General features: G+C 62.4%; 2 protein-coding genes across 2 annotated transcripts in view; one reads left to right on the top strand and one right to left on the bottom strand.

Moving 5' to 3' along the window:
- MTOR (mechanistic target of rapamycin kinase) overlaps positions 1 to 26,626 on the top strand; it is a 113,482-nt gene that overhangs the window by 66,349 nt on the left and 20,507 nt on the right. Inside the window, exons 29-39 of the mRNA XM_055138868.1 lie at positions 5,908 to 5,983; positions 9,137 to 9,276; positions 13,561 to 13,661; positions 15,387 to 15,502; positions 16,746 to 16,823; positions 16,927 to 17,034; positions 19,795 to 19,920; positions 19,998 to 20,129; positions 24,186 to 24,298; positions 25,208 to 25,325; positions 26,196 to 26,447. Coding sequence (XP_054994843.1) covers positions 5,908 to 5,983; positions 9,137 to 9,276; positions 13,561 to 13,661; positions 15,387 to 15,502; positions 16,746 to 16,823; positions 16,927 to 17,034; positions 19,795 to 19,920; positions 19,998 to 20,129; positions 24,186 to 24,298; positions 25,208 to 25,325; positions 26,196 to 26,447 — 1,360 coding nt within the window. The remainder of the gene's footprint in view (positions 1 to 5,907; positions 5,984 to 9,136; positions 9,277 to 13,560; positions 13,662 to 15,386; positions 15,503 to 16,745; positions 16,824 to 16,926; positions 17,035 to 19,794; positions 19,921 to 19,997; positions 20,130 to 24,185; positions 24,299 to 25,207; positions 25,326 to 26,195; positions 26,448 to 26,626) is intronic.
- LOC129404888 (uncharacterized) lies at positions 229 to 2,022 on the bottom strand. The gene is made up of 3 exons (XM_055138873.1): positions 1,864 to 2,022; positions 1,387 to 1,700; positions 229 to 613 (listed from the first exon to the last, which is right to left on the bottom strand). Exons 1-3 carry the CDS (start codon positions 1,907 to 1,909, stop codon positions 290 to 292), a joined length of 684 nt encoding a protein of 227 aa, XP_054994848.1. The 5' UTR covers positions 1,910 to 2,022; the 3' UTR covers positions 229 to 289.

Below are 26,626 nucleotides of genomic sequence, written 5' to 3'. Positions count from 1 at the left end.
GAGAGAGAAAGAGAGAAGGAGAGAGAGGGAGAGAGAGAGAGGGAGAGAGGGAGGGAGAGAGAAAGAGAGAGAGAGGGAGAGAGAGAGGGGGGAGGGAGAGAGAAAGAGAGAAGGAGAGGGAGAGAGAGAGGGAGAGAGAGAGAAAGAGAGAGAGGGAGAGAGGGAGGGAGAGAAAGAGAGAGAGAGAGAGAGAGAGAGAGAGAGGGAGAGAGAGCTTGCCGCGGAGCAGGTGGTTATCACTTCACCCAAAGACCCTTCTCTGCAATAAGTTCCCCATGTGATTCTTTGTTCAGGGGCTTAATTTTCTCCCTAGTGTTGTTTTTGTGTTTCCACTGACCTGTAGGCTCTGAAAGCAAAGGCCTTGACTCTGTTTATTGACGTCGGTGCCTTTAGCATCTAGAGCCCCGCCCGCAGCCCGAGCCGGAGGAGGCCGGTGGAACTTGCCGGCTGAGAGTTCCCGGCCGTCTGCTTCCCCGGGAGCAGTGGAGGCCCGAGTCTCTCCCGGGGTCTCCGCCAGGGTCCCGTGAGGCTGAGGGTTGCATGCTGGCATCGTGTTCTCTCCTGCCCCTAAGTTCTGTTTTCTTCTGTCCGAGCCGTCAAGGCCATGTGTGAGCTGGAAGGGTCGAGATCATTCCGTTCATTCTCTTTTTAATCGATAACTCGAGGAAACATTGTTATTATTTAATTGCTTTGTATGATAGTAAAACTGTCATTCATCACTGATGTCCCTAGAAACCTGCCCCTTACCCGCCCTTACATGTGAGATCACGGGAGGCCCACAGGGTCTGTGTGGGGGTAGAGTTTGCCCCTTTTGAGTGTGTTCTAGAAGATTCTGTAGGTGGCGTAGCTGGTTACGCCCACCTGCCTCGACCGGTCCGTTGGCCTTCCTGGGGCGGCAGCTCACACTGAGGGCAGGACAGCTGCGTGGCCCTCAGGGAACATCTTAAACCTCCAGGAAAGGCATCTCTGCAGAGCGCTGCCGGCCCCGGGTGGGGCCCAGGAGCTCCCGAAGCTGGCCGGGGGGACGGGGGTCTCTGAGTGTGGCCGCAGGCGTGTGAGGGGACGGGACAGGGCTGCTGTAGTTGGGTGGGAAGCGTCTGGCCTTGGGAAGGCCGTGGGGCACGTCGGGAGCCGCTTCCCTTCCCCGTGGGACTCTGAGGCACGCTCCCCCCCCCCCATGAGGTGTGCGGTGCAGGGGGGCGGGCTGCTGGGCGGAGGGCGCGTGCTCACCCCTCCGGTTACTCCCCCAGCGACCTAATTGATGACTTCTGTGTCGCACGGGAATTAAACTGTCGCAGTGCTCTGGAACTCTGCGCTGTGTAGACAGATCCCGAATTTGTGTGTTAAACTGGGGGGGGGGGGTATGGGGGAGCAAGTGGGCTTCACCTTCGAGCCATGGACTCCGTCGGTGCCGGCTTCCGTGCCGTGGACACTCCTGGCACATTCTGTTCGGGGTGGGGAAGCCATCCCCCGTGGCTCTGCCGGTCTTTCCACGCCGCCCTGGCTGTGGGTCCGGCCCGGCCCTTCCCACCGGCAGACGCTTCCTTCTCTGGGCTCCAGGGTGGCGCTGCGGTGCAGCTGCTCCCGGCCGGGGCGGGGACCCGTCACATCTGCTTCCACAATTAGGTTTGCTGCCGCCTCGTCCGGTGCCAGCTCACTTGGTTCTCGTTTCTCAGTTCCACATAATGGACTGAGTCCGTCTATTTTTGAGAAGCCAAAGAATCCAGATTTTACCCAAAATATCCCCCGTCTGCTCTGAATCAGAGGGTTCACCTTGGCTTCCCTCTGCCGCCCTCCTCCCCACCCTCCTCCCGCCCCCTCCCCGCCGCCCCCCTCCCCGCCAGCTTCTCCTCTCTCTCTCACCGTGCCTCCCAGCGCCCTTCATTTTGTTCTGGATATGAAGACGCATAAAGACGGAGAAAAGCCTCTTGGCGTCCCCAGGAAAGGAGCAGCAGCGCTCGTTGCTGTGGAATAAGAAAGATAATGGCCAATTTGTCAAGAAGTGTTGACAAGAAAGATAAAGTTGGAAGTAATTAACTAGCTGACACGCAGGGAGTGACGTGCCTGCCGACAGTGCCCTAAATCAGCCAGAGCCGCCACGGGTGACAGCCGTGCATCATTCTTACAGCCCGCGGGCTGGCCGCCCGCCAGCACAGAGCAGGTGCTCTGACACCCGCTCGGCGCTACGGCCCCTGGCCGCCTGGGGCCAGCCCTGTGGGCCTCAGGGGCTCAGGTCAACCGGGGGACATAGCCGGGGCGAAGGGAGCCCCTGGGCAGCTCAGCCGGCAGGGGACTGTGCCATAGCAGGGGGCACCCCCGGGATCTCTCTCTCACAGGGTGAGGTTAGGACTGGGGGGCGTGGTGGAAGGACTCGGGAGACGCTGGGAATACCCTTGCGAGGTGGCCTGGGGAGAGCGCCCTGAGGGTTGGGCACAGGACTTGCCTGCACGACCCCCGACCCCTGGGTTCCTTCCCTGGCACCAGAGGGTTCCCCAGCACTTCTGGGAGTGGTGCCCAGACGGAGTCGGGAGTAGCCACTGAGCTCTCGGGTGTGGCCCAAACAGCAGGTGATGTGAGTGCCCTGGGGTCACCCCGTGTGAAATGTCGGGGGGGAGGGAAGGGAGGATTTCAGCGAACTCCCCTCAGTTACAACCATCGCTGGGCCTCCCCTCCCGCTCTCGGCACGCTGGAATTTTGTCTTCCCTCTGCCTCATCTCGGGCGGGGGCTCTCCCACATTCCGGTCCGTGAGCTCTCTGTCACGGCACGGCCCTCTCTGCCCGGGACCGCGGGAGTCCAGGTGGCACCAGCCCTGTTAGCACGGGGGTGGATTGTCCGAATCAGGAAGGTCGGGGCGAGTTCGGAGCTTGCGTTGACGGAAGCCGGGTGCGAGCTCGTGTCAGCCGTAGAAGGATGCTTTTCAGCGTGCAAGCGTGTGACGATGTTTCTGGCCCCTGGTCTTCTCTTTTTCCTCTCTGGCTGTGCTCAGGGGTCGCGCCTGGCAGCTGGGGGACCGTGTGTAGCCCCACAGAGCAGACCTGGGTTGGCGGCGTGGAGGCAAGCACCTTGTCTCCCGCCCAGGCCTGTACAAAAAGAAGCCATGCAGTTTGATGAAGGCGGCTTATGAGGACTTCCTAGCAGTTTCACGGCCAGTATTTCCGTCCCTGAAAAGTCCTGTGAGGAAGGTGGCATTGGCCCCATTTTGTAGGTGAAGAAGCGAAAGCTCAGGAGGTGATGTTGGTGCTCAGGCAGATAAAGAGCGGAGTCAGACCTCCAAACCGAAACCCAAGTCTTCACGCACCCGTCCCGTCCTCTCTCCAACGGAAACCCCCTGTCTGGATGGCTTCAGACCCCGGGGGCCTCAGCAGCCCGGGACTGACCGCGTAGAGACTGCCCCTTCCCTGGCCTCGGTGAGGACGGGCTCACAGGGGCACGCGCCGGGGACATCTCTCCGCTGCTTTATTAGAGGCAGGAAGCGTTTGTTTATTGCTTGTACAAATGATAGTTCTGGGATGTTCCTGCGGTTTTATTAGAAGGAATGTGGTGGAAGTTGAGTTTTTAAAAATAGTATCGATGGTGTCAACCTCTTGCTACGGTACCACATTGAACCCAGATCCTGGAGCTTCCCCAAACCACGTAAACCTTCGTCCTAGCCGAGAGGGCAGGAGGCTGGGTTTCCACTCGTCAGGGACACGCTGGCCTCCTTTGCCGCCTCCCTCAGGATCCCACGCGGCGTTTCCAAGTCTGCTCCTGCCTTCTGTTTTGGTGGGAGGGGGGTGAGGGCCGTGCGCTGCACCCGGCGCTGCTCGGGCCTTACTGCTGGCTCTGTGCTTTGGGCTCGCTCCTGGCAGTGCTCGGGAGACCGTATGGGATGTTGGGGGTCGACCCCGGGTGGTCTGTGTGCACAGCCAGCGCCCCACCCTCTGTACTACGGCTCTGGGCCCGTCTCCTGCTCCCTTTCCTTTCTCCCGTCACTCACGCTCACAGCTGGAGTGTTGCCCTGCTTTTGCCCCCTGTGGGGTCCCCGGGCATCGCTCTCAACACCTGCGCCCAGTGGTCTCGGGCCGCTGCCCCACCCAGGACGGCTGTTGCCAGGGGCGGACGGAGGCAGAGACGAGGGCCGGGCTGGTTGGGGGTCAGTTGCCGTTTATTCCCTTCTCCCCACGCACCTGTCCTGTCTCACCGAGCCCCCGCTCTGGTCTCGCTGTCCCCGTTCCCGTCTCCTCCTGTCTCCCGCCCGTCCCTCCAGGCGCCTGCTCCTGCATCCTTCCCCGCCGTCCTTCTCCTCTGTCCCCCGTGCTCGTCTCTCCACGCCCCATCTTGCCGCCCTGGCCTCTCTCTCTAGTCTCTTTCCGACTCCCTGCATGGGGGGGTAGCACAATCAACAGACCCGAAGCCCTTCCCGAGCAGGCTCAAGGGAGGGACATACCACCTAGGGGTCCTTCTCCTCTCCGTAGTCCAATAGCTTAATTAACATCTTAATTCCACCTCTTAATATCAGCTATTTTGTTTGGACACAGTAAGAGATACATTTAGCTCATAGGGTGGCTCTCCTGGGAACATCTTGCTATAGACTCAGACTACAGTGCTCAAGTCAGATTAATCTTTCCAAACCCCAGCAGGTTCCAAATCTAGTTGTTACTTTTTGGATCATGACAGAATCTGTCCATGGCTGTGCTCTTAACTTACAGTTAAGTACTATGGCACTTTGGCCTGGCATTTGGTGCCAGGGTAGCTCACAGCTTGCCCTGAGTCCATCCAGTCCCTCGTTGGGACCCTGCTTTTGGGGTGCTACGAACTTAGGGCCACTGAGGCTTAAGTCGAGAAAACAGATGCCAGGAGTGAATGTCATTTGGAGTTAACTCCCAGGTTACAAAAGCAAAGCATTAACTGTCTTCCTGTGTCTATACAAAAAGTTACTTGCTCTGAAGTAACCATGCAAAGGACTTGAGGGAAGAGAAAAACAGTGTTTACAAGTCAGCAGAGTCCGATCAGGAGGCAAAGGCAGTTGGCAGGTTGGGGGAGCAACCAGCAAACCCCAGCTCCTGCGGCCAGGGAGGAAGGGCAGACCAGCGTTACCCTGCACCCCTGCACAGGTTTCTGTGGAACTGGCGTTCGAACCTGACGGCTTTTCTCTTCCAGACCTCCCCTCGTGCCTGCTTGTAGTTTTACTCTATTTGTCCCTGGTTTGCGGCAGGGAGGTGGGGCGTGGGGGGTCCCGACCCAGTAGGTGAAGGGCTGAGGGACGTTTCCTAGGGGTGCTCGGCTGCGCAGGACTTGGGGCTCCAGGATCCCCGACCACACCCCGCTGTGCTCAGGAGCCCCCGCAGTGCCGCGGCAAAACTACTCCCCAGCCTTTGCGCTCTTGCCCAGACCTTGGGCTTGCTGGTCTTTAACGAACAGATTTGTGGAGCTGGAGAAATAGCACAGCAGGCAAGGCAGGCGCCTGCGTTGCATGCAGCCAAACCGAATCCGTCCCCGGCATCCCATACGGTCCCCTGAGCACCACCAGGAGTGATTCCTGAGTGCAGAGCCAGGAGTGACCCCTGAGCATCGCCGGGTGTGACCCAAAGAGAAGAAAAAAAAAAAAAGAAACGAAAAAGCAAAAGACGTGTGCTTTCTGATTTAAAATGCCTGAGAGGAGACAGAAAAGCAGTCTGTGAGCGGCCGGAGGGCCCAGAGCGCCGACGCGTCATGCCGACCCTTCTTGCTCCTTCCTCAAGATTCGTGTGTGGGGCCAAGATGTGACTCAGGCTGGGCGCTGGGTGGCAGTGCTAGCGGGTATCCTCTCTGCGCCCTTAAGACACCGTCCCCCAACGCAGCTGCCCGTCCCTCGGCCTGTCCCCGCCCCTCCTCCGACCCTCTGCCGTGGGTGCGGAGTGTGACCTCCTCTTCCTTCTGTCTTCCAGCATTAACAATAAGCTCCAGCAGCCCGAGGCAGCCGCCGGCGTGCTCGAGTACGCCATGAAGCACTTCGGAGAGCTGGTAAGTGCTTGTTCCTCGAGGAGCGCCGGGACGAGGCTGGCCGGGGATGCCCTTCGCCCCGGCTGGCACAGGGAGCCACCTCCCGGGGTCAGGGGGTCAGGACGGGGTCACAGTGAGGATGGAGCGAGAGGCAGGCCCTAACCACGCGGGAGAGGCTGTGTGCAGGCAGCTTTCCGAGCGGGCCTGGCCCTCAGCCAAGCACTGATGTGCTGATTGATTCCAGCCTCCGGCTCAGCGTCTTACCGTAGAACCCGCCAAGCAGGGTTCAGCCTTAGCCCATTTTACAGATGAGGAAACTTTCGTCCCAGTGGGATGAACAGATGAGCAGGCTTTTTCATTTTTTAAAATCTAATTTTATTTTTTATTGGTTCCTTATTTATTTCTGTATTTCCAATAATTATTAATTTTAAAATTCTATTTTCATAAGGTTGTTCACATTAATTGATTACACTCAGCATTTCAACACTAATCCCACCACCATTACACCTTCCCACTGTCATTATTTTGAATTTTCCAACCCCCATTCAGGCCTACCTGTCACAGGCAGATGCTAGATAAATTATAGATGCTAGATAAGTTATTATTATGAATATCAAGAGAGGCATTGTGGCTGCGCGCTCCTGGAATTCTAAAATGGTACGTGATTGGGCTCCTCTGTAGGGAGCTAGTCCACTTTGAGGTTCATTTGGGGGGGTCTCTGGATGGAGGCTGTTGCTGTGCTTGAATGGCCCCGGAGTCAGCTTGTGGGTGCGACAGCCAGGACCCCGAGGGGGCGGGAGACGGGAAGGGGTGGCCCATCCCCATGTGCCCTGGTGTCTTCAGTCCTTGGTCCCGCATACCTGGATTTTTCTCCTGGAAGTTTGTGAACACACCAGGGTTCACCTGGAGTGGCCGGCGAAAGGACACCCGCTGCATCTGAGGGCCCCGCTGAAGTCGGCTCGACACGGGGTCCCAGAACTCTCCAGCGAGTGCTGTCTTCCAGGGGCTTTTTCATTTTTGACCAGAGTGACTAAAAGGCAGAGCGGGACTTGAATTCAGGCCGTCTGTGGCCAAGCCGGGTGCTGAGCTGGGCCAGGCCACCTTCCTGCCCGCTGGGCAGCCCGTGTGGCCGCAAGCCCGGCGTCCACGCTGTACCCGCTGCCCAGGAAACTATTTCCAATCTCTTAGGCTATTATGCTCTGATTGAGGTGCCAGAGAAATGGTACAGGGGTTCGGGTACTGGCACTGCCTAGGGTCCCTCCGAACTGCCGGGGGACCCCTGAACCGGAGCCGAGGGTAGCCCCGCCCCGGGCCTGACCCCGGCACGTCCCCCAGTTCCACGGTTCTGTCTGGATGTGCACGCACGCTGATTGATACCTGCGCTTGGCTCTTTCCCTCCCGTCACTGCTCACGTGGCTGCTTCGATGCTGCCATCCTTGCCCTTCCGTTGTTCCAGTGTTTTCCTTACTCTCCGTGGCCCTGGCAGGGGGCTTGGGCCCTTCCTCGCCATGTGGAAGCATCAGCCTCATCAGCTTAGCATTGGCTTCCTGGAAGCTGAGAGGCCCCGTGTCCGGGTGTTTGATGGGGGCCTTGACTCCTCCTGGAGGTCAGGGGCCCGGGGCACTCGAGAGACATTTGTGCCGAGACGAGTGAATGGGCTGAAAACGCTGGAGGGAATAGTTACCGCCCCCGGCGCACAGGACCCCACCTGCAGGGAGAGAGCTTCTCTGCAGGGGGTGACAGAGCGGCTGTCCCGCCCTGGCTCTGCCACAGCCCCGACACACAGAGGCAAGGCTTCGGAGAGCCCCTCCCTGCAGCCCCCCCCCCCACCTGCCCTCCCTTCGGTGTCCCCAGTGCGGCACCCGGGGGGGGGGGGCTCTCGAGAACAGGGCTCCCCGAGCGGCCAGCGCCCGAGTGCCGGCTCGAAAGGTCCCCAGTCTCCAGCTCAGGACTGTCACCAGCCCCGCGGCGGGCGGGTCGGGTCCTGTTTAGGGAACTGGAGCCTGTTCAGCGGGCCGTGGTTTGCTCCCTCCTGCAGGCCCGCGCTTTTCCGCAGTTTACTCAGCGGTCTCACTAGAAGGCGTGCGACGCCTCGCGGGAGGCGTGTGGCTCTGCAGTCTAAGGCGGTTCAGAGTGTCCCGAGTCCTCCCCGTCTTGCCCGTACGCAGCTCCCCGCACGGGGACTGTCATGTCACTCCCAAGCCCCTCTCTGCAGAGAGACTCACGGGGGAAGCGAACTGTCACTTCCTATGGCTTCCCCCTCTCTGGTGCGGGCAGTCTGTTGGGCGCCTGGGGTCGCCTTCGGTGTGACGGTGTCCCCATACCCTGTCTCTCCCGGAGCTGGCCATCACAGAGACGAGTCCAGCCCTCCAGCCACCCCACTCGACGCTGCCTGGGGGTTGGGGCTGTTGCTGCCGCAGAATCACGGCAGGGGCAGCGGGGGGCTTGGCCTGGCGAAACCCAAGCAGGGGGAGCGGGCGCAGGTGCCCGCTGAGAGCAGAGGTGACCTTTCAGAGAGCGGAACTGCTCCCGCGTGCGCTGGTTCTACTCAGGCCCGGTTGTATGTATCCGGTGGGGTAGAATCCTTTAGGGAAACACGGCGGGAGAGGGGACGCTGTGTCCAAAGCGGAACATGGCTTCTTCCAGAGGGGGAGCGGAGATGCAGGCCTGTCTCCGTGGTAACGAGTCGCCGTGGGACTGGGGAGGGGCAGGGGAGGGCGCCTGCCTTGCGCTCGGCTGACCCACGTCCAATCCCTGGGATCCCTATGGTCCCCCCAAGCCCTGCCAGGAGTAATTCTTCAGTGCAGACCAGGAGCAACTCCTGGGCCCGCCTCCCCCCACCCCCACCCACCCCAAACAAAGACGCCCCGTAGGGCAGAGCACGAGTGGGCGCTGACCTGAGAGGGGCCGACCCTGGTCCGTCCCCGGGTACCTCCGTTCTCGGACAGCCTCCCCTGCCCGCCCGCCTCCGTGTGCGGAGTTCTGGGGTCCCGTGCTCACATCCGGGCAGGGGGTGAGGCCTGGCCGTGCTCCCAGGGCCTCCCGGGGGACTGGCCGGGCCCCTCAGAGCAGCCTCCAGCCTGCAGCTCCTTGGCCAAGCCAGGTGTCCCGTGGGTGCTGCGTGCCCCGCCGGGGTCTGCGTGGCGCCTCACCGAAGCCCCCCTCCCCCCGCAGGAGATCCAGGCCACCTGGTACGAGAAGCTGCACGAGTGGGAGGACGCCCTGGTCGCCTACGACAAGAAGATGGACACCAACAAGGCCGACCCCGAGCTGATGCTGGGCCGTATGCGCTGCCTGGAGGCCCTGGGGGAGTGGTGAGTGTGCAGGGCCGGCCCTGCCCGCCTCCCGGCTCTCCCCAGCTCGCACTCCGCCTCCGGTGCTCCCGGCGCCGTCTGTCACTGTGGTGTTTCGCTCCTCTGTCTCTGAGGGGGAGGAAGGTTCTCTGAAACAAACGTGCTGTCTGCCCGGGCCCCGGGGCTGAAGCTCTCAGAGCCGCACCCCAGCGGGGGCTCCCGTCAGCTCTATTGGCTGATGCTGCTCAGGAAGAATGAATGACGGGCTGGAGCGATAGCACAGCGGGGAGGGCGTTTGCCTTGCACACGGTTGACCTGGGTTCGATTCTGAGCATCCCATAGGGTTCCCCGAACACCGCCAGGAGTAATTCCTGAGTGCACCAGCCAGGAGTAACCCCTGTGCATCCCTGGGTGTGGCCCAAAAAGAAAACAAAAAGAAAGAATGAATGATGCCCTCACTGGGGGCTTCTCTCTGATGGTGCCTCCGGGAGCCCCCTCCAGGGAGAGGAGTCTGTGCTTGATGAGTATTTGGGCCATTAGCTTCTTTCCCGGCTCTGCCCGACGGTGCTGATGCGGAGCGTTCCCTCACCAGAGGGGCGTCTGTGGGCAGTGCCAGTCTCAGGCCAGGAGACGCCCAGGAAGGGTCAGCCGCGCTCTCCAGAGCAGCTTTCCTGCTTCTGGGCAGATCCTCACTCAGCCCCGTGCTTTCTCGTAAGGCTGGGGAGGGAGGGCATTTGCCTTGGGTGTGGCAGACCCGGGTTCCATCCCCCGCATCCCATATGGGCCCAGGAGCATCACCAGAAGTGACCGCTGAGGGGGCCGGAGCAATAGCACAGCAGGGAGGGTGTTTGCCTTGCACGCGGCCGACCCCAGTTCGATTCCCAGCATCCCATATGGTCCCCCAAGCACCACCAGGAGTAATTCCTGAGTGCAGAGCCAGGAGTAACTCCTGAGCATCACGGGGTGTGACCAAAAAGCCAAAAGAAAGAAAAAGAGAATGACCGCTGAATTCAGGACCAGGAACAAGCCCCAAGAAAACCGGACAGAGCAAAAAAAAAAAAAAAGAAAGATAACAAGATGTAACACTTGGTAACATTTAACCACACTCATTTCCTAAATGCTTTACTTCTCCGTGTAGCCGACACAGCCCACCTGGGAGAGCCCACCTGGGAGAGCAGAGGGACGCGGCCTCCTCACGGCTCCCGACCCCCTGGACTTGTTCCGCTTTTTTGTTTGTTCGTTTGGGGGCCACAGCCAATGGTGCTAAGGCTGACTCCTGGTTCTGCACTCGGGAATCACTCCTGGCATGCTCAGGATCTTATGGGGCACCAGGGGTTGAACCCGGGTCAGGCGCATGCCAACAGCCTACCCGCTGGCCTGCGGCTCCAGCCCTGTTGCAGTTCTTCAGTCGCCTAGAAAGTGGACGGGGCTAGTTGAGAGCGCGGCAGACTGAAGGAGGTGAATTCTTCCAGCATGGTTTTATTTCAGATGGGGGAGGCAGGACCCGCCGGGCGATGCTCAGGCCTCACCCCTGGCTCTGTGCTCAGGGATCGTTCCTCGCAGGGCTCAGAGACCATTTGCGGTGCTGGGGCCGGAACCCCGGCCAGCACGCGCACGGCGGGCACCCTAGCCGCTGCGCTGGCCCTCTGCCCTGGAAGCAGGGTTCTTCTTCTGATCAGGTGCAGGTTTCTGAGGTGGTTCACTCGGTCACTTCCGTTTAGATGACAGTTTCTGGACTGCGTTTGCTCTGCGTCTGTATCCCAGATACGGCTGAGGTGGGAGGTTTTCACCAGAGGTGACGTCAGGATGGTGTAGGTGTAACAAGCGAGTCACGGAGCCGGGGAGCTGCAGGCCAGCCGGAACTGAGTCCGTTCCCCAGGGTTCCCCGGGCCCGCCAGGGGTGATGGATTCCTGAGCACCGCTGGGTGTGGCCCCCAGGGCAAACAAAGAAGACCAAGGGTGTCGAGGCAAGGCCTCCGCATGCTGCCCTGCCCTGGCGGCTGTCTCTGAGGCAGCTCCCCGCTGCACGGGCGCCTGCAGCCACGGGACCCACACTCCACACGCTCCCGTCCTCCCCGGGGTTCCCGAGGGGGAGCGTGCGCAGATGCTTCTTCACGCCAGCCTGCCCTGCCCGGGGCCCCCTGAGCGCTCGCCCAGCGCGGCTCCTTCCTCCTCTGACCGTGACCCCCCCGCCCCCCCCCAGTGGCTTTGGAGTCGGGCATCAGAAGGGTCTGCGGCCTCTCTGGGCCGCGTCTGTCCTGCCCACCAGTCAGGCCACGCCACACGCAGACCCCCTGTCCGTGTGCTCGCCGGGCACCTGCAGGCCCATGTCCGTGTGACGGGCGCCTTGCCAGGAGCTGCCCCCGCACTGCCCCTGCTCTGTCCCTTGAGCCCCTCGGCTGTGGCGTGTCACCCTGAACTTGATCCCTGCCCGAAGGCAGTAACGACTAGGCCCTCAGACCCTCCACAGAGGAGGCGTGGCTGGTGCAGGCGTGTCCTGTGGACACAGCTGTGAAAACCCGGACCCCGCGGCCAGAGAGGAGGAGGGCGGGAGAGGAGCTTGCCGTGCACGCGGTCCCCGGAGCCCCCAGCAGTGATTCCTGAGCACTGGGCCGGGAATAATACACCCTGAGTGTGGGTCAAAAAGCCAAACATCTGGCTGGGAAGGTCACTGGGCGGCCGAGTGTCCTCCTCCACTCTGCTGGCGGGGCTCAGTCAGCAGCACCCAGAGGAGCCGTCCCTGTGCATGGCCACAGTGCTCTCAAGTCACCCCCTGAACTGGAGCGTCAGCCTTGTGGGGTCCCCAGCGTGAGCCTTTGGGACCCTGCTGCTCTGTCTGCTGTGACACCCAAGCTGTGGGCCCCAGGGAAGGGGCCTCACCCGGGCGGCCGGAGGCCAGCCTGCCCCGTGGGGGTCAGGCGGGGGGAGACAGGCAAGTGGCCTGAGTTGCTTTCGCCCCCCCACCCCCACCCCCGGCCTCTCAGCCTCACTCCTTCCAGCTCTGTCCCCCCCCTCCGGCCAGGGCAGCTCCTGGACTCCTGGCCAGTGGCTTCACAGGGGCAGGAGAGGTGACAGTGTCTGCAGCTGAGCCTGAAGCATGTGGGGAACGGACTGGCTCTTGCATTGTAGTAGCATTTCTCCTCTTTTGGGCCACACCCGGCAGTACTCAGGGCTTGCTCCTGGCTCAGTGCTCACAGTTCAATCCTGGTGGTGCTCAGGAGACCTACGAGGTGGCAGGGATTTAACCCGGGTCTGCCACAGGCGAGGCAAATGCCCGTCTCTCCAGCCCCATAGCGTTTCACCTTACTCCTCCCCCAGTGGCCCGTGGAGCCAGCGGTTAGACTGGCCGTGGGGCTCCTGTTCTTGGAAGAGCTTCTCCATGTGTGGAGCCCGCTGGGCACCATGTCTGTGTCCGTATGTCGGCCCGTCCCCAGGCTCACGGCTGTGTGGCAGGTGGCGAGAGTGATCAGGGAGCCCGGTGGCCGTGAGCCCTGCAGAGCCCTCGTGCCGCACACCCAGTGCGTGGGCGTGCGGGTCACACTGCGGCCATTGGCACCGTCGGTTTCCTTATAGCTTTTGTTTCTCTTCCTTTTTGGGTCACCCCAGCGATGCTCAGGGGTTACTCCTGGCTCTTGCACTCAGGAATTACTCCTGACAGTGCCTGGGGGACCATATGGGATGCTGAGGATTGAACCCGGGTCTGCTGAGTACAAGGCAAACACGCCCCCCCCCCCCCCCGCCGTGCTACCATTTTGGCCTCCTTACGGCTTTGAGCCCAAAGGGAATGTCCAGGGGTCTCTTCGTATCACGTTCTCTCGGCCTGCCGCAGGGAAGGGGCCCGAGAGAAGTCGCTTGGTGCTGACGACGGGGGTGTTCGAGCAAGTCAGTCCACCTCTTGTGTGGCCCCCTTGCTCTGGCCGGGCCCCTCGCCCCCTCCCACAGCTCCCCCCATGGATGGGATTTCACTCTTGTTTTTGATTTTGGGTCACACCCTGTGATGCTCAGGGGTCACTCGTGACCACACTCAGGAATCACTCCTGGCGGTGCCCGGGGGGCCATATGGGCTCAAACCCGGGTTGGCCGTGTGCAAGGCAGACGCCCCGGCCCCGTGGAGCGCCACAGGGCTCGATACAAGCTCTCAGACAGGTTACGGCCCTGGGAAAGAAGAAACGGTAGATGCCGCCTGTTTCTCTCCGGTCTGGCCCTGGGACAGCACTTCAGCCTGCCCGTCCCACGGGCCGAGAGGAAGAGACTCGGGCGTAGACATGACTTCAGCTAACCCGGCTGCCTGGTTCCCTTCCCCAGGGGACAGCTGCACCAGCAGTGCTGTGAGAAGTGGACTCTGGTCAACGACGAGACCCAGGCCAAGATGGCCCGCATGGCCGCCGCCGCCGCCTGGGGCCTAGGTAAGGCCGTGCCCACCCACCCGCCCGGGGCCCAGAGTCAGCCTTCGCTCTCACCTGCGGCTTCCTTCTCTCCCCCCCACACCCCCCCGAGCGAAAGTGACTTTCCTTACAAGGAGAGTTAGTAAGGATCAGAACTGAGATGGGTCAGGAAGGTGTTTTTCCTTTTTAATCCGAAAGTAAAGACTTCAGGGATCTTTCTACAGTTCATGTTGATCTGAAGGTAAACTAGTAGTTATGTCTCCTATAAATGAGTTTCAGAGGTGGGAGTTCCCAGGTCAGCATTCTGGCTCGTCATCGTTAGCCTGTTACAACTATTCTTCGCATGGGGCGTCAGTTTTCAAGAGTGCCTCATAATCCACCATGGTTGCCGGAGCTCCGCCCAGCATTGATTTGTCTCAGACACAAGAGGAAAGATAGCTGTCTTTCTTTTTGAATAGAGAGGGGTGTGTGTGTGTGTGTGTGTGTGTGTGTGTGTGTGTGTGTGTGTGTGTGTGTGTGTGTGTGTGTGTGCGTGTGTGCTCTGCCCATCATTGATTTGTCTCAGACACAAGAGGAAAGATAGCTGTCTTTCTTTTTGAATAGAGGGGTGTGTGTGTGTGTGTGTGTGTGTGTGTGTGTGTAAGGGTGTTATAATGATCTCCTGTGTGCTCCTCGCCTTTTTCAGACATTACAAATACAAGTGCTGGATGGTTTTGTTACAGTGCGCTTTAAAGCAGAGTTCCTTCTGAGGGGCCGTGTGGGTGTGCGGGGCCAGGCCCCAGCCGAGAGCTTTGGCGCGTCTCTTTAGAGACCCTTTGAGGAGAGGGCTAAGGGGCCACACTAGGAAAGCTGCCCCCCCCCCCCCGCGTCCCGAGGAGGACTTGATCACCTCCGCCTCCATTCTATGCCTCTTGAGTCATGGGCTTTATATCCTTTCCTTTCATGAGCTCTGGGCTGCATCCAGAGCATTTTTCAAAACAAATTGCTTCCTGAGGAGTCATCCCTCGCTGTTTGCTTTTGCCCGGAGGCAGAGAGAATGGACGAGCCCAGGTCTGGGGTGAGAGGCAGGAACATGCCTTGTAAAGTCGGCAGCCCTGCGGGCTGCCGCTGATGAAGCTGGTATCTCTTCTGCAGATGGCCTGAGAAATTCGGCCTTTGGTACATGCTGCCCCCGCCAGGGGAAGTGACCGCCCCTCCCAGACACGGCCTTACCCCGACGGCCTGGCACAGGGCCCGCTGTGCTGTGACCTAGCCCAGCACTCTGGGATCACAGAGTCTCTTAAAATATCTGTCTCCTCTCCCCTGAGGCAAAGGTACTGCCAGGGTGAGACACACTGTCCATCTCGTCCTGTCCCCGTCTTGTGTAGTGATTGTTCTCAGTTTGGAAATGTGGTATCCAGTGAGCCCTGGACGGCGAGGTGCTCGGCTGGCGGGGCCGCCGGCCCTTCCGTTTCACCTCGAGAGGCGGGAGAGCTCTGGGCCCCGGGGGGGCCGTGCGCTAACCTGGGTGTGCAGCCCGGGCTCTCCTGCCGTCCCGCGGCCGCCCAGCGCCCCCGGCAGCGGTGGGCTCGGAAGACAGATGTGGCTTCTCGTTCGCTGGGTTCGCTCCAGCCCGGAGCGTCGAGTCACGCAGGGGCCGTGACAGACTGATCCGGCCCAAGCCGAGCGCAGGTGACGCTGACAGGGCCTGTCGGAGCTGCGGCCCGGGGCGCAGCCTGCTGACCGGGCGCGTTTCTGCCGGTGCAGGTCAGTGGGACAGCATGGAGGAGTACACCTGCATGATCCCCCGGGACACCCACGACGGCGCCTTCTACAGAGCCGTGCTGGCGCTCCACCAGGACCTCTTCTCCCTGGCACAGCAGGTAAGAGCCCCCCCGCGCCCCCCCCCTGCGGCCAGGCTCGCCAAGGACCAGCTTGGGGCCCGGGCTCCGGTGTGTGGCTCAGGCCCTGCGAGCCCTTTGGGGCAGAGCACTCAGGAGCACGTGCTCCACAGCCGCTCCCTGCTCTGGGAGTTAGCGCTTGGGCCACCGTCGTATCCCGTGACCGTGCCATCGCGTTCCTTCTGGGAGAGGAATTGCGTGTCGTGCCAGAGCTGGAGTTGGCACAGCTGTCTGTGCCCGGGGACTGCGCCTGGTCTGGGAAGTCTGTGCCGGCTCGCGGGGTGACACGGGGAAGTCGCCGCATCCTCCCGGTTTGGCTGGGCCTGCGGGCAGCTGACCTCGCCGTTGGCTGGGGGCGGGGCACCCTTAAGCGCTGTGGGAAGAAGCGCCACATGCAGCCTCTGACGGGGGAGACGGGTCCTGCTGCGGCGCTGTCTGCCCTGACTTGGACGCAGGGAGAGAGAACTGGGCCCGGGGGTGTCCCTGTCCCCAGCCCTGCCTTGGAGCTGTTGGGCGCCTTGCAGGGTGAGGGCTCAGGAGTAGCCCGGGGCAGAGTCGGCCCCACATGCATCGCTGGGTGTGGCCCCCACCCAGGGACCAAACGTAGGACAGGCCATCGAGGAAAAGCGCAAGGAGGGCAGTGCAGGGACTCGGCTCCTCGCTGTGCGGGTGGGGGGTGCTGGGTCCCCTCCTCCCGGGTCATTCTGCTTTTGGGTGTCGGGTTGTTTGGGTTTGGTGGGTTTTGGGTTTGCAGATAATTCTCTTCTCTAGTTGTTCAGGCCTGGGGAGGATCCTTCCCTTTGATCTCTTTGGTTGTTCATGTCGACGTGTTTGGTTTGGGGCCATGCCTGGCTGTGCTCAGGGCTTTCTCCTGGCTCTGTGCTCAGGGGTCACTCCTGGCCATGCTCAGGGTGTACCGGGGATCGAGCCCAGGTGAGCGTGCAAGGCCAGCGCCCGCCCCGCTGGGCTCTCCAGCCCCTCGGGTGAACGTCTCGCCACTGGGATTGGAGCGCAGCGGCAGGCTGAGAATAAGAGCCCTGTCGGCTCCACCGCCCCGACCCGGGGGTCTTCCCGGCCTCACACCGGGCCCCTGTGTCCCCCCAGGCCTCCCTGGGAGCCAGCCTCAGGCTTCGAGCTGGGAATAGCCCCCAAGCGCCACGCGGCTCGACCCCACATTTTCTCAGTAAGAACAGATCGATTCCGGGATTCCTTGTTTCTCCCCCAGTGCATCGACAAGGCCCGGGACCTGCTGGACGCGGAGCTGACCGCCATGGCCGGCGAGAGCTACAGCCGGGCCTACGGGGTGAGTGTGGCCGCCGCTCTCGGGGCCGCCCCACGCCTTCCTCAGTGAGCGGGTCTGCGCGCCCAGAGGCGCCCGCTCCTGACTGGCTGTGGGCTCCCCGCAGGCCATGGTCTCCTGCCACATGCTGTCCGAGCTGGAGGAGGTCATCCAGTACAAGCTGGTCCCCGAGCGGCGCGAGATCATCCGCCAGATCTGGTGGGAGAGACTCCAGGTGAGACTGGGAAGCCGTCGGCTGCCCCTCCCCCTCCCGCCGCCTCTCCGAGCTGTCCGTGCCGGCAGACCTAACGGCTGTGAGAGAGGGACCGAGTTTTCCTTCCCAAACCTGGAGATCGGAATGAAAAGTCTTTGGTCAGTGATGTTACGGGCCCTTCAGTTCCCCGCGCCTCGTGGTTCCCCGAGCTCAGCCGGCTGCAGAGCGAAGGCCCCGACCACCTCAGGGGTGTCCTGGGGAATCCCCAGCGCTGCGGCCCGAGCACCACCTCGCTCTCAGGCCTGGCCGGGAATAGCCGGGAGTGGCCCCCGGGCCTCCTGAGCGTTAATGCCCAAGGTAATCACCCAGTGACACGCGGCGCCCTTGGAGGACCGTAGCCCTGGGTCAGCGGTTCCCAGCGGTGGCTGCGCGACAGAACGACCTGGAAGGTTTTCAGAAATGCTGCCAGTCGGGCCCCGTCCTAGGCCACTCGAGTGTCTGGGCGCAGACCCAGGCTCCCTGCTGCCCGGGTCCTGGACGCTTCCAGAACACCGCCAGCACCACCCAGGAGCGGAAAAACACTCGCTGGCTGCTGGCGTCCGGCCCGTCGTTGGGTCCCTGCCGTGCCCTGGCCAGCTCCTCAGCTTCCCCTGGGCCGGTGGTGCTCGCTCCGCCCGGTCAGACTCCCGCTGGAGCTCCCGGTGGAGCGTTTCCGTTGTCTGTCCTGAGCCTCTGGTGAGGAGCCGCGAGTCCCAGCTGCACTCGTGGCACAGTGCTCCCGGCCCTGGGCGGAGAGAGGCCGGGTGTCCCCGTCACCGCCGGGCCGGGCAGCCAGCGCCCCTGTGTGCCCCGTGGGCTGAGAGCCTTTTCCCTCCAAGCTGCGTTCCTGAGGCTGGAGCAGTAGCACAGCGGGGAGGGCGTTTGCCTTGCACGCGGCCGACCCGGGTTCGATTCCCAACATCCCATAGGGTCCCCTGAGCACTGCCAGGGGTGACTCCTGAGTGCAGAGCCAGGAGTAACCCCTGAGCATCACCAGGTGTGACCCCAAAAGAAAAAAAAAAAAAACAAGCTTCATTCCTGCCCGGGAAATGCCGGGCACAGTCCTGCCGGGGACGGCGCAGGCGCAGGCCGAGGGAGGTGGCCCCCAGCACCCGGCCGGGCACAGGCAGTTCCTGCACAGGTTTTATTGGCGGTCACGCAATGCCCAGGGAATGTTTTGGTGGAAAGTTGTCCACCGCACACCAGAGAAGAATGCAGCAGAGCAGTCCTGCCCCGGACTCGCACAGCGCACCGGGTTCGGGCGTCTGTGGTGAGGGGAGGCGTTCCCACAGCAGAGCTCTCGGACCCTCCCGCCGCGCCAGCCAGGGCGGGTGGGAAGGTGCATCTGGGGAGGGGACACCCACGCCCGACCTCTCTGTGCCAAGATGCCGTCAGCATCCTTAGTGTTCCCGACCTTCCTGTCTCAGCCAAGATGCCTTTTGGCTGGCAGGGTCCAGGTGATGTCAGCCCGGGGGAAGGAGCCCCACAAATCACTCTGCACTCTTTCTGCTGGGTTTTATTGGTTTTTTTTTTTTTCTGACTGTCCAAATCATTATGGTCACACGCAGAGAGACGGAGAGATGTGGGCAGGCCAGGAAATGAAGCCTGAAGCGTGTGTGGGAGCTCGCCAGGGGGCACGGCTCGTCGGGGCCGCGTGTGCTGGACCGGGGGCCGTGGGGTTGGGGGTGTCCTGCGGGCAGCCCTCCTCACGGTGAGGGCCCGGCCCGGTCAGGGTCTGTGTTCAGGCCCGGACAGCTCCCTGCCAGGAGAGTAGCCGGGGCGAGAGCTCCCGCCTGCCCTGGCCGGGCCCAAACCCTCGGGCCACGGGCTCTGCCGGAGCCCAGAGCTGGGAGCAGCTCCAGCACCAGAGGAACGAGAAGAGCCTGGGAACACCAGCCCCTCTGGTCGGGGGGCTCTCCCCACAGACGGGAGCTGCGTGGGTCTCAGGCCTGCCCCGGAGCACAGAGCCCTCGGCCCGTCTCTCCTCTGGGTCTTGGTGACTCCGTGAAGGTGGAGAGGAAAGACTCACTGTGTTCTCCCGAGATAAGTTAACTTAGCCCCTTTGTCACAGTTAATTCATACTATTATTATTTTTTTTTAATTAAAAATTATTTTGTGGGGCTGGAGAGTTGGCACAGTAGGTAGGACCCTTGCCTCGCACGTGGCTGACCCCTGACACCACGCATGGCTCCCGGTCCCTGCCAGGAGTGATCCCTGAGCACAGAGCCAAGAGTAAGCCCTGAGCACTGCCAGGTGTGGCCCGACCCCTTCCCCAGCCTTCCAGTAACACCAAGAAATTAGCCAAGATTTGGTCTCCGGAGCTCATGTTCTGCCTCTCAGGTTGAAAACACAAATTGTTCCTGGGCCGCGGGGTGGCCCCGCAGGGAGGCCGCTCGTCTCTGTCTGAGCTGTGCCCGGCTGTGCTCAGTGCGCGTAGATGGTGCTGGGGCTCGAACCCAGGTCGAGGTGCACAAAGCAGGCGCTCTCTCTCCAACCCAGTTACTGAGGGTTTGGGCCACCCCTTACGGTGCTCCTGGCTCAGTGCTCAGCACCCTCCTCGCGGTGCTCAGCGGACCGTGTGGTGCCCGGGATCAAACCCAGGCCGGCGTGCGCTTGGCCCGTGGGGCTGCCTCCTCCACCCCGGCCGCCCGGGTGCTGAGAGAGAGGCCTTGAGCAGGAGGGTCTGCAGGAAGCTCCTGTTCGGGGCTCGCCGCTGACCCCCCCCCCCCCCCACCCCCACAGGGCTGCCAGCGCATCGTGGAGGACTGGCAGAAGATCCTGATGGTGCGCTCCCTCGTGGTCAGCCCCCACGAGGACATGCGGACGTGGCTCAAGTACGCCAGCCTGTGCGGCAAGAGCGGCCGGCTGGTGAGTGGCGGGGGGCGGGGGTGGGGGGGGGGGCGAGGGCCCGGCTCCGGGTCTGACCCGCCGCCCCTGGCTTCCAGGCCCTGGCTCACAAGACGTTAGTGTTGCTCCTGGGCGTGGACCCGTCGCGACAGCTCGACCACCCCCTGCCGACCGTCCACCCGCAGGTGACCTACGCCTACATGAAGAACATGTGGAAGAGTGCTCGCAAGGTCAGCATCCCCGGGCTCGTCCCCGAGCGACGCGCTCCCGTTCCCAGGAGGGCCTCAGGCGGTGGCGGGGGTGGGACATAGGCTTGGCGGGGGGGCGGGGGGTGGTCTCGGTTCAGGCTCCCCCAGGGTGATGCCGCCCAACTAGTGAGTCCTCCTCGAGGGTGATCCACGACCCCGAGACGCCCAGATGTGCTGGCGAGCAGGCGGGGTGGGGGGGTGGGGGGCTCCGTGAGCCCCCGAGAGCCCCTCCACGTGCACCTCGCTGGCCAGGCCCTGCTCCTCCGCCTTTTCCTCTCCGGAGAAGCCGCCTTCCCCCTCGGAGGTGTGCGTCTCCCTTTTCCTCTCCTCACGCCGTCAGGGAGAACTTTCTTGTGTCACAAAATAGAAGAGGAAGAAACAAGAAGGCACAATTTCTTCCCCTTCAAAGAACGTGGGCTGTTGAATTTAAGTTTGTTTTTTTTTTAATGAGGGTCTCATCATTTTCTCTGGGCTGAGGGCTGCTTCCCGGGTGAGCCCAGGGCCCTGTCGGCGATGCTCAGCCAGGGGCGGTGCTCAGCCATTTAAAGTTGTTTGGGAAAACGGACTGGAACTTCCACCGGACCACCAGGCTCTCCCAGACGTAGCTTCTTTCTTTTTTTTTTTTTTGTTTGTTTGTTTTTCTTTTTGGGTCACACCCGGCGATGCACAGGGGTTACTCCTGGCTCTGCACTCAGGAATTACCCCTGGCCGTGCTCAGGGGAGCATATGGGATGCTGGGAATCGAACCCAGGTCAGCCGCGTGCAAGGCGCAAACGCCCTACCCGCTGTGTTATTGCTCCAGCCCCCGACGTAGCTTCTTCCTGTCCGTCTACCCAGAGCGTCCTGCTGGTACCCGGGAGCATCCCCTGAGGCCAGCTTGGGCCGGGGCATCGGGGGCTCCTGGCGAGACTGGGGTTGCTGGTCCCCCACAGTCCCATGGAGGAGACGGGGGTCCCGGCTCCCCCGTCCCCGTGCGCCCCCAGAGCCCGGAGCCGGCGGGGGGCTTCGTGACGAGACGTTGGTTGTGCTTGCTGAAGCCGTGAGAGTTTGGGGCGGGTTAGGTTTTCCTTAGCGGGGTCCAGCCTGGCTGCACGGGGCTGACTCCTGACTCTGTGCTCGGGATGGATCTGGCCTCAGCCCTGTGCTTGAGGTGCTTCCTTGTTGGAAACTGAGTCCCGCCTGTGTGAGACGGGGAGCCCTGCGCTGGTGCGGCTCCCTGGGACACGCCCATGGTCCCCAGATCCCTCCGGCGCCCGCGCGGCTATGGCTCCTGGCCCCCGTTTGGTGTAGCCTCCGAGTCTCCAGGCCAGGGCCGAGCCGTCTGGGTCCCTTCCCACGGGCCTCGGGCCTTGTGTGTCTTGCCCCAGGCGGCCTCTGGCGACATCCCGGCTCCTGCGCAGGTCAGCACCTTCCCCGGGAGGGGGACTCTGGCGGGGCCACAGCGCCACGTGCACTGAAAGCCCAGGAGTCGGGCCCGAGAGCGTCCAGGGCCCAAGGCCAGCGCAGCTCAGTCTCTGGTGCCAGGAGAGACCCTGCCTCCCGCCCGTGGCCAGAGGTCACGTCTCTGCGTGACATTTCCCGCCTTGTCAGCGGCAGATGCGAGTGGGGAGAAGCGGGCCCGAGGGAAGGCTGGTCCTCCGAGGGTCACTGAGATGAGGCCGGTCCTGCCCCGGACCACCCAGGCTCTCGGCGCCGGGTGGCGAGTTCTTCCCCCGCCAGAATCATCTTCCTCCACTTCCCGGGGATGGGAAAACAAGGCATTTTTTGTTTGACGTGTTTAATTCCTTGAAAATAAATCGCCTCCACGTCCAGCGTAGCAAGACGGTCACACTGGGCCGGCTGAGTCCATGAAACACTGGACTCGAGTCCAGACTGATTTCTGGTTTTGGCCGTTGATTTTCTGTCAGCACCTGGCCAGGCTTCTGGCGTTTAAGCCCCGTGTCCGGCTGCAGCAGCCCCCACCCCCGGCCCCTCGCTCGGGCAGCCTGCCCGTCTGTGCGCTAGCCAGTCACCGTCCTGGGCACTGGTGCCGCTGCCCGACTGCCCCCCACCTTGCCCAGGTTAGACTGACCAGCACTGGGGCGTTTGCCTTGCACATGGCGGACCCGGGTTCGATTCCCAGCATCCCATAGGGTCCCCCGAGCACCACCAGGAGTAATTACTGAGTGCAGAGCCAGGAGTAACCCTGGAGCATCGCCGGGTGTGACCCAAAAAGAAAAGACCAGTGCAGATCTCACAGAAAAACGCTAAAGGCGCGTTTACTACTCCCGGGTGTGGGTACTGAGCTCAGTCTCCAAGCTGGTGGTGACTCACGGGGCCTTCTCAGGAACACGCGCGTCTCGTTAATGTCGGAACACGGTGTCCCACACGGACTGGCTGCCTGACCCGCCGTCACGGCGCTCTGGCTCTCGGTGAGGCCCTGCCTCCCCTCTGATGCCGGCGCACTGCCAAGAGCTTCTCAGGGAGAGAACGCCGGGGGCCAGGTCAGCCTTGGCTCGCGGGACCTTGAGGGCTGCTTTAATTGGCCCCCAACACTGCCGGATGGGGCCCCCCAGAACAAAGCACCCGGGGTTATACTGGTCCCCAAGCCGGGGAGTCTTCCTGCTTCCCCTCGGGGCCGTCATCCTGACCTGCTTTTAACCCCTGTTAAAAAGTGGGGGCGGGGAGATTTACGTATGATTTACATAACGGGACCCTCCTGTCCTTGCTGAAGTATTTTCTTCCCTTACTTGGGCAGTGAAGAGTGAACGTCGGTCCACGTTCCCTCACGGGGATTTCCTTTCCCTGTATTAGTGGGTTTAGGCTTCACTGTTTCCTTCCAGTCAGGCGTTGATGTTTGCGAGAAGCTTCTAACAGTGCACCGTCCCTTCTGTCAGGGTGCTGGGGTGAGAGTGGCGCGGGGCACTTGCCCCAGTGCGCTGGAGCTGCCTTTGCTCTGCTCCCTGTGGCTAGTGCATCTCGCCGGAGGGCGGTGCTCTGGCACGCCGCTGCCCCGCCGTCCTGTCCTGGGCATCGCGTGGCCAGGGTCCTGCCCGCTGCCAGCCGGAGACATCTGTGTCTTGGTCTCGGTCCTGCGGATTCTCGCGGGCCTTTAGACCCATGGTTTTCGCTCTGCCGGAGTGTGTGGGGCCCCTGGAGCGGGGTGGGAAGAGAGAGTGTGTGTGTGTGTGTGTGTGTGTGTGTGTGTGTGTGTGTGTGTGTGTGTGTGTGTGTGTGTGTGTGTGTGTGTGTGTGTGTGTGTGTGTGTGTGTGTGTGTGTGTGTGTCTCGTTGGGGGATTTCAGTGAAATGAAATAGTTCTACTTGGGAATGAGGCAGAGAAGAGTTCCACGGCCCGAGTGGGAGGCGGGTGATTCCAGGCTGGCATGTGCCTAGTGTTTTCAATCAATGCTGAGGTTTTACGAGCCTGAAACCATTCCCCCGTTGGCCTCAACTTCCCCCCCAGGCCAGTATATTGATCGTGAAGTCAGCACCTCATTATCAGATTGCTTCACAGGAATTGTTCATGGAGGTGGCCGAGGGAGAAGTTTTTCCAAAGCTTATTAAACTCCCAATTTCTGTTGACAGAGGAGGGCCAGGATTCTAGTGGAAGAATTCATGAGTTAGGGGCCGGGGCGGGCGCTTGCCTTGCACACAGCTGCCCCGGGTCCTGTCCCCACCATCCCTGAGCACCTGCAGGAGCAAACCATGAGCATCGCTGGGTCTGACCTCAAAAAACAAACGCAAAGTCATGACTTGAGCCGAGAGATAGTACGGAGCAAGGAGCTTGCCCGGCACGTGGCTGGTCCAAGCTTGGTCCCCAGCGTCCCCCGCCCCCACCCCCGCCCCCAGCCCAGCCAAGAATGATCCCTGGGCACAGGGCCAGGAGTAAGCCCTGGGCACCGCCCGGTGTGGCCCAGAAGCCACAGCAGAGAGGAACTGGCCAGGCCCCTCGGGAACGGCGTCCGTCTCCCCGCATCGGTCCTCGGGCCCGGGGCCTGGCGGTGCTCGCGCCCAGGTGCTCCGCGCGGGCGGCCCTGAGCCCGGCTCTGTCCTGCAGATCGACGCCTTCCAGCACATGCAGCACTTCGTGCAGACGGTGCAGCAGCAGGCGCAGCACGTGGCCAGCGAGGACCAGCAGCACCAGCAGGAGCTGCACAAGCTCATGGCGCGGTGAGCCCCGCCCTCTCCGCCCTCGGGGGCCTGGCCAGGGCTTTGGTGCCCGCGGGCAGGCGCCACCCAGTTAGGGCCCGTCTGCAGGGCCGGGCGGGCTGCTGCTCTGACGGGAGACTTCGGCAAGCAGCTGACCCGCCCTGCGCCTCAGTTTCCCCATCCAGGAAGGAGACAGGGTCAGAGGGAGCACGGGTATGAGGTGCTGGCCCCACATGCTGTCCACCCAGTGTGACCCCCAGAATGCAAGTGGGCCCCAGGGCGCAGCCGGGTGGGGCCCAGAAACCTGTTTCCTAGGATTGGCGGGAAGAAGGCGGGGCCAGAGAAAGGGCTTGGGGTGCGGGGCCCGCCCTGTGTGTGGCCCCCCTGGTTCATTACTCCGCACACCTACGGCGCCAAGTGGGCTCTGAGCACCACTGGGCGTGGACAACAACAGCTACAATTAAAAAGATGCGAAGAAGAGCGCGTTGGCCCCCAGCGCTGCCTGCGGGGGCAGTTGGTACGCGTGAGCTGGCGGTCACGCCATTGTAAAGGATGGTGAGGGCAGGTGCGACCAGTAAGTGACTCTCAGCTGCCACCCACAGAACTAGCACTTGACCCAGAAAAGGCCATGCAGATCTCCCCACGCCAGGTCCCTGTGAAAGACAGAGATAGCAAAGAGATGCCCCCCGGGGCGGGGAGAGGGCACGGCGGGGAGGGCGCCTGCGTGGACGCGGCCGGCCTGGGTTCCACCTCCAGCATCAGATACAGCCCCCGAGCACCACCGGGAGTGGTCCAAGTGGGACGTGACGTCTTAAACGTCTGCCTCGGAAGCCTCATCCCCGCCCCTCCACGTGTGGATCTGTGGGCCCTGGCCTGCTTCCCAGAGCGGGCGTGACCGTGAGGCCAACAGGACCCTGCCTCCCCTTGCAGCTGTTTCCTGAAGCTCGGGGAGTGGCAGCTGAACCTGCAGGGCATCAACGAGAGCACCATCCCCAAGGTCCTGCAGTACTACAGCGCCGCCACCGAGCACGACCGCAGCTGGTACAAGGTAACTGGCCCGCCGGCAGCTGGTACAAAGTAACGCCCCCTCCCGTCCTCCCCCCCCCCCCCCCCGCAGCTGATACAAAGTAACGGGCCCCGCCCAGCCTCCGAGGGCCGTGCTGGAGGCCAGGCTGGTGGCGGCCCCTTGTGAGTGGGGTGGATCCAGGCTCACGGAGTCTTTCCTCTGAGCCGCACTCTGTTGGCAGTGCTCAGGAGTCTCTCCCGGTGGTGCCGGTGGCAGGCCCAGCGTACATGCTGCCGTCAGAGTGGCCGTTCCCCAGCCTGTTTCCCTCGGAGCATCCGGACACGGGGCTCCTCTCTCGTGCTCCCTCGGGTCAGCCGTTCCTTCCTCGCTGCTCCCCGGCTCCCTCTCGGGAGTCGTCTTTCTGTTTTTGTTGGGAAGCTCCAGGCAACATCCTGTTGGGTCACAGGAAGCTTTCCAGTTCCATAAACAATGTCTAAAGGACGTGTTTGGCGGAGGAGGAGCCCTCGGCCATGTGCGTCCCTGGGGACAGGCGCTCGGACCCCACAGCTTCGGGGGGCCTCGCGGTGGTACTCGGTGGAGCGGAGATCACTGCTGTTTTCTCCTTCCCAAGGCCTCTAACTCGCTAGTGCTCTGTGAGTAAGAGCCGCTGGGATCAGGATCCACATGGAGACCGCAGTGTCCGTAGTCAAACCCTCGCTCTGCCTGGCCAGAAAAGGCTCCTTCTGCGAGCGGCCCCGAGCCCCGGGCCCCGCCCTCCTCTGCCTGCGGTCCCCGACGCGTCTTCTGGGGAGTTTGGGGTCTTCGGGTTCTGCTCTGCTGAGCACTGCAAAGGCAGAGCACTCCACGCCAGGCCCAGGGCCCCACTGGCCCCTCCGCTCTCTCCCGCCCCAGGCCTGGCACGCGTGGGCGGTGATGAACTTCGAAGCCGTGCTGCACTACAAGCACCAGAGCCAGGCTCGCGACGAGAAGAAGAAGCTGCGCCACGCCAGCGGCCCCAACGTCACCAGCGCGGCCACTGCGGCCACCACGGCCGCGACGGCCACCGCCACGGCCACCAGCACGGAGGGCAGCAACAGCGAGAGCGAGGCCGAGAGCACCGAGAACAGCCCCACCCCGTCCCCACTGCAGAAGAAGGTCACCGAGGTAGCCTCCGGCCAGCCCGTCTGCCGTGCCCTCTCCTGTGCGGGCCCCGGGCGGCGCGTTCAGTCGTGGTGTTACCAAGGCCGTGCTCTGGGGCGGGCGCTGGGCCGGGGGCCTCGTGTCCAGCCCTCCGGGGAGGGCGAGGGGCGCGCACACGCCAGGCCGTGCTCCGCTGACGCACG

This window comes from Sorex araneus, chromosome 5 (genome assembly GCF_027595985.1).
Source record: "Sorex araneus isolate mSorAra2 chromosome 5, mSorAra2.pri, whole genome shotgun sequence".
NCBI lineage: Eukaryota > Metazoa > Chordata > Mammalia > Eulipotyphla > Soricidae > Sorex > Sorex araneus.
The sequence above is the reverse complement of the archived record's forward strand: the minus strand, read 5'-3'. Positions and strand labels throughout refer to the sequence as shown.